At 33.4% G+C, this 12,426-nt stretch overlaps 1 protein-coding gene across 8 annotated transcripts in view; it reads right to left on the minus strand.

The window, feature by feature from the left end:
- LOC118187745 (transient-receptor-potential-like protein) overlaps positions 1–12,426 on the minus strand; it is a 346,137-nt gene that overhangs the window by 61,058 nt on the left and 272,653 nt on the right. For 7 of the 8 annotated variants that reach the window (XM_085807016.1, XM_085807018.1, XM_085807022.1 and 4 more), the window contains 2 exons: positions 6,070–6,266; positions 3,410–4,180 (listed from right to left, as the gene is read on the minus strand). In XM_085807016.1, coding sequence (XP_085663142.1) covers positions 3,410–4,141 — 732 coding nt within the window. In that variant the 5' untranslated portion in view covers positions 4,142–4,180; positions 6,070–6,266. The remainder of the gene's footprint in view (positions 1–3,409; positions 4,181–6,069; positions 6,267–12,426) is intronic. The other variant, XM_085807019.1, reaches the window with a different exon arrangement.

Raw genomic sequence — 12,426 nt, forward strand, 5'->3', positions numbered from 1 at the left:
ACACCCTTTTAGTTCGGGCTCCACTGTAGAGACATTAGGTATTTTTGGAAGCAAGGAGGATGAAAAATTAGCAAACGCCTTCGCCGGGAATCGAACCTGGACCTCTCGAATACGCGCCGAGTATGCTATCCCTCCCACCACGAAGGCACGCTAGGAAAGCAGGAGAAATACCTTAAACGTTAATTCGAAATAGATTTTGACAGCCGACGTCATTCAGTAATGAAAGTACAAGCAGCTTGCATTAAAGCCATTGAGGCAGCAGTTCTTTGACTGACTATTGATTTGTGTTTAGTTCTATCTTACCTGAGCATGCTTTACTTGTAAAGCTGTTTTACACTAGATAGTCCAATGCTGCGACTGCTCTTAGCAATTTAGAAGGCTTCATAAAGTACAATGTATGTTATAGCACTGAGAGGTATGACTAAAAAATTGGAAAACCTGGATCGCTAGATCATGCAGTAACAGGAGTTGCCGCTGCAGTGTTATATGACACGGGAACTAGTAGTGATACAAGGGCTCAGGCAATAGCTCGCCAAACCGATATGTCTTATAATACAGTGATAAACATTTTACGGAAAATGCTGCATTTCAATTCGTATAAGATCAGTCGTGTGCAAGAATTAAGAATGACAGTTTGTGATAAGCGACTAACGTTTCTTGCCCGAATGAAATAGAAAATTCCTGCACCTAGAAATTATTCGTAGAGATGAGGTTCATTTTTATCTGAATGGTTTGATGAATACTCAGCAATGCTGAATTTTGACATTTGAACGGCTCCCAGTAATTCAATAAGTACCGCTGCATTTTGAAAATTAAACCTGGTATACTAATGACGTTACAAATCTGAGTTTCTTGAGAGAACATATGTTACAAATAACCAAACTGACAGTTTTCACGCAGCAGCAAAGTCCGTCGTACATTGGATGCATTATCTTGTATACGATTAAGGTCAGCACATCCAAAATGATGCACGTGGTCCAGGGGACTGTAATGTTGATTAATAAAGGATTATTTTCAGCGAGTTTCGTACTGTTTATCACTCACTTCTGATGTTCAGTCACATCAGAAGTGAATGATAAACTGTCTGTTTCAGTTATAAAGTTCTTATGAACTTTTTAACTGAAATATTAATGAACTTGTGCGTCATCTAATTTCGTTTATTCACTGTAATTATTGACCCGTTTTCGGTTCCGACAGCACCCAAATCTCTCCTATCGGCCACTTTTGTTACATTTCATTTCGGAAGTTTTCTCCCCATGCCTTATTTACACATGCTGCATTATTTATATTTTATCTCCGAATGCCTTCATTGCTTTTACGACAAATCTGTACATGAAATTTGGTTTCATTCTGCTCATTAGTTTGAGCTTAAAACAGGAAATTATTTTACAAATAGCCAGTATAGTTTAATGTTTTTGCTTTAATGAATATGATCGGTAATGTTTTTCAGAATTTACTCGATTACTTTATTCATCTTAGTCTACAGAAAAATGGCTATGGTTGGAAAATGTTTCTTGATCAAGTGAACACATAAATTTTCATTCCCTTGAGTTTGTTGAATTTCTCACACTAGTAAGTGAGAACGTTAATATTTATTAAATATCAGAAAGAAATTATATTATTTCCGCACTTCAAATAGTTGTTTGTTAAAAGATGTCTTATTACATGCCAGTTGTAGTAAACTTATGCTTCCATTGTTTTAATTTTCTCAGATTTTAACAGTAATAATTCAGCCTGCATTGAAAATCTCAAAAACATTACATCCATCAAGAAATATGTTATCTGTTCCTTTGGTTTCTATTAATAAAATAATAAAGTGCATACTTTATAAAAATAGCTTGAGTATTTAATGGAAACAATTTAGATTATTTAATACAAAATTGGATCGAAAGGTTCTGCATTAACAAACACTGCTGGACATTAAAACTGTTACACAATGAAAAAAAGCAAATAGCAGAATCTTATTTATTGTGCATCCAGAGGACCAATGGGAGGAAAACGCTATTTAACTTGCACGTGATTTAGAGCACACAACGTGTAGAATTCAGTACGCAAAGCGGCCACCTCTGGCAGAACAACGGCTGAAATACAGTTGGGCATTGTGTCGAACTGAGCTTGGATGACAGATATAAGTATTTCATTCTATGCGTCTTCAACTCTATGCCAGTGTTCATCAACCGTAGTGGTTGGTGAGTGGTGGCGTGCCATTCTCTCTGCAACTCCAAACCAGATGGTCTCAATGGATAAGAAATCTGGGGAGCAGGACAATGATCTTCCTCTGTATCGACGAAAGTCAGGACACCACGGTCAACATGCAGTAGTGCATTATCTTGTTGAAAAATGGCGTCACGCAGATCTCGAGGAGAAGGCACAGCCATAGGCCTTTCACATCAGAAATATAAAGGCGAATGTCCACATTACCGGTTATGCAAACAAGAAGTGACTAGAAATGTACTCATTGGCATCTCATACTAGCACGTCAGTAGTTGGACCCGGATCTCGTTGTCTCCACAACCGGATATGTTCATCATGACTGTACGCAACACCGAGATTCGTCTGAAAAGACGATATGGTGTCACTTTTGTGTCCAGTGTCGTCGTTTGTGTCACCACTGTGGACGCGCCTTTCTTTCTGCTCCTACGTCAAGGGAAGCTGCAGCAATGGTAATGCAATGATGATGCTGATAGTCCGTGATGATACAGACCTTATCGCAGTGTCCACACTTGTCGTCCTGCGTACAAGTAAAGGTCCTGTCTCAAGGTACATGATGTAGCACGATTGCGCAAGATCGAAAAAAAAAACAATATTTCTGTTTTCCCGGGTATTATTGGCCCAGGGCCGCTAAGATTCTGCATAGCTTTCAGTATGGGGTCAATTCCATATTCGTCTGATGGTCATGGGATTTCCATTAGCATGAACAGCAGCGTCCCGGAACGTTAAATCACAGTCTCGATAGGTAATGATACTGCTACGGTCGAATACCGACACGGTGCTGGTAGGAATTTATCCTTCTTACATGAGGCATAGCACGATATTTACGCAAATAATCAACATTCAAATGAAATTTCTAAATGAGAAATCCGCTGTGCAGTCCTCCTATTTATAAGCACTGTATATGGCGTAACTCATACGTACTGTGTGTGCATGCGTTGGAATCGTAATCTACTGCTTATACTAGTATGTAGTATCTTTGTAAATCTGACGTTTGCTGCATGCCGCTGTCATGATATAGCAAATTTAATGGCCTGCAGTGTATTTATAAAGCAAACAAGGACGGCAGTGATTCTTTATAAAACGGAAAATAAAACATTTACGAGTTTTATTGCAGAAATTAACAACAAAATAAGCTGCTTAGTGATGAAATAATAAAGTATTTTAGAAGTTAAATGCGAAGAGAGAAGTAACTAACCTGGAATGCGGTGAGAATAGGATCCTCGCTTGTCAATGATATCCAAGCTGGACTGGCCAGGGCCCTGTAAGTATGAATTCTGCGTAATGAATATCTTAAACTATCTGTGTGTATTCCTTCACGACATCGTGGACATGTGCAGGATAATGGATGAGGTTTGTCTATGATAGCTCCATGAGTCAGCAATAACTGGAGTATCTCAAACTGATTGCAGTGGGCTGCAAGTATCACCGGTGATATATCTGGAGAATAATCCGAACTTTCCTCTCCAGGAAGGCGAGATTTGGCCCAACCATTAGCTAGCATCTCACTTGTAATACTTGGATGGTTAATAAGCATTTCAACTATCTTATACACACCTTCGCTTATAGCATAAAGAAGAGCATCTCCGATTTTTACATTTTCTTGTTGTAACAAAAGTTCAACTATCTCCACATTCTCATTGTCCGCTGCAATTTGAATAGCGCTCCGACCCAATATATTCGTGCAGTTTACATTGACTGGATTAGGTGGTTGCAGACAACGGATCATGGTAGCTTTGTCACCTCGTTCAGCGGCTTCTAAGAAAATTCTTTCCTTCGGATCCATTGATGGGCCGTCTTTCAAGGGTTCTAACGGAATGGGAATTCGATGGCGATGGTGAGGGAGGTTATGGGATCCTTTCAAGGTTCTAGTGTTACTGCATTTGGTCATCTTTTGATACATTTTGTCCAACAGGATAATTGGACGCATCAGATTTTAAGTTGACGTTATGAGCATAAGCAGTAACACCTGCGAAAGAAGAGAGTATTTTGAGAGACATAAAAGTGAACATGTAATGTGATGACGATGTAATTATTTTCTATAATTTTCAAAGTTTCATCTTATATTACTCTTTATTCGCGAATTTCTTTTCATTTCAACGCTCTATTGTGAACATAAATCATAAATTATTGATTAACTGAACTAATTAAAATCTTATAATCTGAAAGTTTTATTCAAATTTCACTTAATCTACTGACTTCTATATTTTCATTATTGAATAACTGAACTCATATTAAAATCTTATAATCTGAAAGTTGTATTCTGAATTCTCTTAATTTACTGACTTTAAATGTACATCATGTTTGCTATTTTTAAGTAATGCTATCTTGTTCTGATTCTTCTGAAACACCACGCTTTCCAGAATTTCACAAACTCAGGCAATTAAAAAATGGCGTGGTTAAAAGGTATACCAGATAAGTTTTGTTTGCTGGTACATCTGGTGTCTCTGCAGTCATTCAAGGCCTAGCCAGTTGTTGCTGCGTGGAATAAACTTGTGGGTAACAGAAATATCCAGACCTTGCCCACGTGTTCGGTAAGATTAAACATAATCTTCTGTTCCTTTGCCATTTAGTATTTACGGAGTTTTCTAATGAATTATCTCTTAAAAATAAGAATTTGGACCCTTGTTAAATTGTAAGCTGTTACTAAATTTGTACACAAACAATGGTCCTTTTTCGACTTATAGAAGTTTCATTTGTAATTTCCTTCAAGTTTTTAATCGATAGGGCTGTAAAATACCAATAAATGATTTGGTCATTTTTATATATACGTGTGCTAATTTAGTAAATTTGAGGTACGTTTTCTGAAGGCAATAACTCGTCTGAAACTTTTAAGGGCTAGCCAGTGTAGTGGCAAAGGTAAGTACTAGGATTGTAACACTCAATCCAGCCAATTTAAGTGTTAGGTTTGTCATATTCATATTCAACCCCTGAGGCGGAATTTGGACAGTTTGAAGCATTCCTATAAATCCTATAAATCCTATTATTTTTTAACGCTAAAGCATCTTGTTTGTCTAGCAGAATCCCCAGAGAACCAAACCAAAGGAAGAGTAGGAAATAATGTTTGAACGTAAATAACTTTTATTGTTCCTTAAAGAACTTATTTCTTTAATTCTTTTATGATTATTGCGCTGTATCTTAAACTTTATGAAGATGAAAAATTTTAATACCTAAGTTGAAATTTAAGCAAGGATCCCATTAAGAGGCTTAGAGTATCTTTATTGTATATTTAAATGTAATATTTCCATTAGTTCCATTAGTATTTTAGTTCACATAGAGAATTTTCTGATTAATTGGAACATTCCGGACTGTAGCGCTTTAGCTCTAACAAGCGGATGTCACAATTATTCGAAATTTGGTTTTAAAGTTTTAAAAAATGCGAAAAGCAATTTTAAAATCTTAAAAATGAAATTATCAATATTTATATGAATTATATAATAAAAAACAGTGAGGATATACTTAGATGTAATTTTTTCCCTCTTTATAAAGTAGTTCCACATTTTCCTTCCACTTTACTAGCAGTACAAGCAGCAAGAAATAAAATATTTAAAAATATATGCGACAAGCTATGTTTTAGGCATTTAAAATTATATATAATAATATAAATTATGTTTTCTAATTAAACGCTTTCAAAACAATTGTTTATAACTGATATTTAAATACTTTATATTACACATCACGTTACGTCTGATATAAATTGAAACTTTTGCATTAGATATAACAGAATTTAATAATTTGATTGCATCGCAAAATTTCTCGCTGATAAAGGAAAATGCATAAAACAGTATGTTACTCAAATTTAAATTTAATTGAATGTAACTTTCTAACATTTTAACGTATATTTTATCTAAACTTTACCTTAGAACTTAAGGATTTCGATAGGGAAACGACACCCACCGCTGTGATCATGACCCATTGCTACTTGAAGAAAAGAGCTGAACAAAAATAGAATATCTAAGTAATCTTTGATGTAAGTTTAGCTGTAAGTCTGTTTGAGTAGCCATTTCTTCTCAACTTATATGATCTACTTCAGTATCAATTGTACTGGTAACTTCCTGAAAGAAGAAGATACAATCAGACACAATTTGAGATTGCAAGCTTAATCTGCTATATAAATAATATTAATTTAAGCGTGATGGAAAATACATAGAATGCAAGAAAAACTACTTATGATATTTTTCAGATTGCTACCTAAAAGTGCATCTTAAATTGGGAAAAGGAAAGAATTTGAGATCGTGAATGAAACAGTTTCAAATAATGTACTAGGAAACCGTTTTAATCAAATTTCGTTTTTTGTTATGTTCTAATCGGGGATACACGTGTGGTATTTTCCCCTTCCGTATCATCGGCTTATTTTCAATTGATCTCTTAATATTCAACTACATTTAGGTTTTCATGCCTACCATTAACCTTGATTAATTTTACTATAATTAGAAGACAACATAGTACTAAACTTAAATAAATTAAATTCTCATTTCCTTCATCATATTTTAAAGCAGTCGCGTAATTTCTAGTGATCTTATGAGATTATCACCCAAGATGACGTTTAAGGATGTTAAAAACAAACACCTCTGCTTAAAAGACAGTTCTAATGCGATCGGGGTAAAGCATTATAATACAAATTCCTTTAAATAAAGAAATAATTAACAAACAATAATAAATTAATATTCTAATTTAATATAAATGATAAAGAGTGATCAGGACAGCCTGATGATTTAATCTCAGTGATGTATTGATATAAATTGATCCGATATAAATTGATTGAATCGCTTAAGTGATATAAATTGATCCGCACCGTGAGGAAATTTCTTGTGACATTTATAACACCTTTTTCAAATCTCAGAAGCAATTTAACATTGATTTATACTGCATATAGATTGAATGTACATGCGATGATTTAGTTACTGACAGGGCAGGTGTGCTTGATGAAATCCAATTCATAAAGGAGAAGATTCAACTGTGGCATACATTTATATTTAATTTCTTGACAAATACTCATGGGAGGAAGAGCACACCTTTACTTGAGTAGTTACGGTGAATGTTCTTTATGTTAAAAAACAATAGCAACGGCCAACATGCTCTCAACCTAGAGCATCGGGAATAAATGAGCAGATGATACCTCGAACATCTGAATAAGACTGATTCAGTTTTAGTTCAGCTTTATTTTGATTAGTTCATTAAGTTTCAGTTAGAAAAATTTTAAATTATTATTGACTGAAGCATGTTTGCGTCTTTAATGATATGAAAGTATTGCCTATGTCTATTAATGATATGAAAGTATCGAGTATGATGGTATATCCCTGGGAGAAAACCTGAGAGGTTATATGCGTCGAAAACAAGTTTTAGGCTGTGCAACACACAAAACAACTGAAAAACACACATATTAGATAAATGAAAATTTAAAACAACAAGACGCTTATAAAATCAACAGAAATGCTAAGATAATAAAAGCTGAGATGAAAAAATAAAATAGAGGTTATGATATGAGATGTGAACATGAGTTAAATCGTAAAAGTTAAGATACATTAAAATACAGAGTATTAAAATACTAATGTGCAGACATAAAACAAAATCAAATTAAATTATAAAGACTCGCCTCTTTCAGGTAGTGAAATAAATAGGTATTGGCCTCTTTCCCGATTATACGGTTAAGAGGCAAGCCACAGGGATTAAAATGAAATGAATATGATAGTAGTTAAACGCTTAAAAATATAGAAGAGGTAATTTAAAATAAAATTCCATAATATTACTTCTGTTAGGTCATTTAAAACTTAATGAATAATACTGCAGATATTGCGTTTATCTGAACGTCTATTCAGCTGTGTTACCGAAATGGTATTTTGAACTACTACCTAAACTAAATATATGAGAACAGTCTAAACAACATTTGACGCAAACCGAAATGCAAACTTTACGAGAAACATATGGTAATTTTTTTTTTTTTTTTTTTTTTTTTGGGTTCTGACGAACAGTGTTTTTAGACTATGGAGAAAGCTATCTTTAAACGCACATACACATGTTGTTTCAATCACTATCTTTAACAGTATTGAAAAGACAATGACTGAAATATTTACGCTGAGTAGCAGAGATTGATAAAAGTGAGGATCACTCTGCAAATAAATTTTGATATGGGTTAATAATCACCTAACAATCATAATTAAGTAGTTCTTGAACAAATTACTTGAAAAATGTAAACTTTATTTCGAAAAATTGCTTTGCTGGTATATTGTAAATATTTATTAAAACATCGATTATAAGTAGGCTATTAAGTTACAGTAGAAAATCAGAAAATTTAATAGAAACGTATATTTAACCCTCTTCAAGTACCGTTTGTAAAAAGAAATATTGCGAATAATTTTGTTTCATACCTAAATATTGTTAAGATATAAAATCTGAAATTTTTTCCCGCATGCATACAAAAGTGATGTGTAAATAACAACCCTTTGGGTACTCAAGGGCGAGAATGTTACTGCTTATCAATATATATTTTATAAAAAACTTAAATTTATGAATTCAAAAATCCATTTAATAAAACAGTATAATTATTTAAAATAATTAAAATACACATTTCCTTAACTAAAAATATTAACGGAAAAATTTCCAATGAAATATAGAAATTAATGAATTATTTAAAATGCATATTACCAGCATTACATTTACGATGAGAAAATAAACCAAAGCATTAAGACTGAAAAATGATAGCAGGAAAAGCAGAATTTGCTGTCTTTTCTGCTCGTAAAAGCAGAGCTTGAGAATAGTTTAATGAAATTTGGCAAAGTTGTAGTAAAAAAGCGAAACTTGTATACTAAAAAAAGTATAAATACAACATCCATTACTTCATATTTAGTTGATTAAAAAGAAAATGTTATGTTGTGAAACATAAAAATCAATGTTACGTAAGCGTTTTTTAAAACCGTTTCAAGTTGCAATCAAACACAGGCGATGCAGGTTTTTGTGGATATTTTAAGAAATCATATTATATTCGCTAGAAATTAAACTACTTTCGTAGTTTACTCTAGTTGGTAGTAAAACGTAACAACTCTACTTGCAAAATATTTGCTTCTATATGAAACACAATTGCGTAATCCGCATAAACATTTTTAATGTAAGTCTTTATATACAATTACTTCCATTTCAAGAACTCATGAAATAAATAACTAAAGCTCAAAAATTATGATTATGTTTTGGAACAAATATAAATACGTTATTGATAAATTCAGTGAGTTTAGTATATCATTAAGTTATCAACGATCCACAAAGTTGCCACGTTATTGCGAGGCAAATCATAGACTTCTTCCGCACCTGCTTAGAGAATAAAGAAAATAGCGCAATGTGAAATGTATGAAATGGTGGGAAAAGAAGTTGCGGAAAATGCTGAGAAACAGTCCTGCCTACAGTGAAAGGGAAATATGACTAACACCATCTAAGGTGGGAGAAGGAAAAAGAATCGTGACATTAAGTTGTTTCAAGACCGACGAGATAAAAATGTTTGAAATAAGTTTGTTATCCCTAATGGAAAGATTGCTGCGGATAAGAAAAGCTTCGATGAAATCCATTCCGCGAATTAATGTATTTGAGTTATGAACTGAGAAAGTGCGAATCTGAGAAGCGTTCTATAAGTTAAAAATGCGTATTATTTTCCATAATACAGTGACATTTTGGTTTCCTTATTTTTAATTACTTCGATATGTAGTTGTATGATTTATGTGGGAGAACACTAAGAGTATTTAAGCTTTTGTATATATTACTATGTTACAGCCCATTGTCAATTAGCATGCACTTCGAAATCTATGCTGTTTCGTTTCCTCCTAGTGCTACAATAACGCTGTAAATCGCAGATACGAGGATACTACTACATATTTAGAAGGCATACTGAAATCAATTAAAATCCAAGTGACAAAGGAAACTATAACATATATATTTCGTTACTGTGTACACAAAACTATGCTAGAGTTTACTTCCTTTGGAAAGAAACCTTCGTGGTGAACTTTTTAAGAAAAGCTGGCTTGTTTTCACTGGGGACATTGAAAGATGCACAAATCCCATGTAGCCAACGTGTTTTTTCAGGGGCCTAATCTACAACGAACTACCAACGCTCATTGGTTTTATTTACTTAACCAGTGGGGTTATATGGGATTATTATCAACCTAACAAACATCAGTTTCAAGGCGTAACAAAGTAAAAACACAACATCTTTATTTCGCTGTAAACCAGGGGAATTTCATAACTTCATGGAGAAGATGCGGTCAGCCTTTTATTTACCTATTAAATACTTAGTTTTAGTTAATGAATGTAAAGAATTACTTTTATTCAAGGTTTGGTATTTATCAACATTTTCTATACTTTTCCTTGTATAATTTATGAAACACATTAAACATAATTTACTTTAAATAAATGAAGACGTATATTTTGAGTATTAGAAAGGACGAGGTGGAAAAGGTCGTCTAACAAGAGTGAAAGGAGTGCATGGGACAAGGAAGGTTGAGAAACATTGCTTTAAATATTTATTAATAAAACTCCAAAACTTAAGTTAATTCCAGTAACTAGTTTTGTAAGATTCTAGCTTAACTTTAATTTGTTGACTAGATCTTTAACTGTGAAGCTATTATTCGCTAAGTTCAAACTTCATCAGTGACAAGATGTGAGAAGAGTGAAAAGACTCTTTTATTCAACTCAAAAAGGTATTTACAGATGGCACGTCTGGTGCTTACAAACTTAGCCAATAATTTTGGCTGAAAATCAAAATAGAAAAACGTAATTAAAACTAAGTTAAATAATCAGTAATAGAAGCATAGATATTATTAACGCTAGTTGACTCTTAGCCCTACCACCGACGTACACAACAGGGAATTAATAGGCCCGGCCGTAAAATAGCAAGCTTAAATAAGCGAAACAACGTAGCAGAAAGTCAGAACATGCTCTCTCTGAAGTAACTCAGACGCCAGTTTAAATAGTATCTTTCTACCCTACACTGTATAACACGCGAAACTGAAATATCATTCTGAAAGGAAATGGAAATGAGGGAAGATAGAAAAGATTAGTAACTAAACAAAACCTGGTTAATTTAAAAATAAATGCTAATTTAGAGTTTTATTATGGTAGGAATGCAAAGCAGCCCATTCCCTGTTTAGAAATTATATGTCATGTTAAAAAAATAAATGTAAAGTCTTTCTTCTGATTATCGTATTAAGTTTATTAACTGATTTATGCGGCACATAGAGGAGCCACTATAGCACCCTAATCTTCTTGAAAAAATTTTTCATTTAGAAGACAGCTGAGACCACTCCACGTAATTCCCTTCTTTCATTTAGCAGAATTTCATTTCATTAGTAGGCTGGACCGTATTTTTACAGTTCAAGAAAGGACTAATAAAATTTCAATAGGCTATATTTACTTTCATTGAATTAATACACTCTCGACTCTTTAATCAGATCTGGAATTGCAGAAACACAGCAGCGTATTTTTGGAATCATATTAAAAGCCTGTTAGATTATTTAACACTGATACTCGTCTATGAATTATCGAAAAGAAAAGCAAAAGGAAGTATGCTAGTAAAATATTTATTCCATTAACGGTTAAATATTATTTTACCATTTCAGGGTATGCTGAAGGATTTTTGTCATCTACGGGCAAATAATATTTTGCTGTTTCAGATTATTCTAGATTCAGATTAATTTAATTGGTAATGTGTTGTAATTTTCAGGAAAGTAACTGAATGGTATTAATTACGGAAAGCACGTTATGGTGTTTACAAAAATTATGCATAGTTGCTTCAAGTAATGTGTCGTTTCATAAGAATGTGAACTGCAGATATTTACCTTCTGTATTTTAACTCTCTGATTGCTTATCCCCCGATTTTGCTACATAAATGTAGCAAAATTTGCTCATTACACGACATACGCGGGCTCGCGTTTTTCCCTCTTTTAATAGAGAAAAGCGTTCCATACTATTTCAATATTTAACCGTCAGTAATACGTTTTGTGCAGTGTTTAGACTTTTTCCAAAAGATGAGAATGATTATCGTCTAAATTTCATATTTTCGTGCAACGTTTGCGAATTAGTTATGCAGATTTTCAAATAGTATGCAAAACAATGCGCAATTTTTGAAGCGATTTTGTTAAAAAAAAATTGAGCAGTCAGAGGGGGAAACTGTAACATATCAGCTGCGATTTCAAAAAAATTCTGAATTCTTTATTTTCCAAACATCTTTATTTG

Source organism: Stegodyphus dumicola, chromosome X1, assembly GCF_044657685.1.
Source record: "Stegodyphus dumicola isolate Sdum_Otavi_A_Nest chromosome X1, ASM4465768v1".
NCBI classification, from domain to species: domain Eukaryota; kingdom Metazoa; phylum Arthropoda; class Arachnida; order Araneae; family Eresidae; genus Stegodyphus; species Stegodyphus dumicola.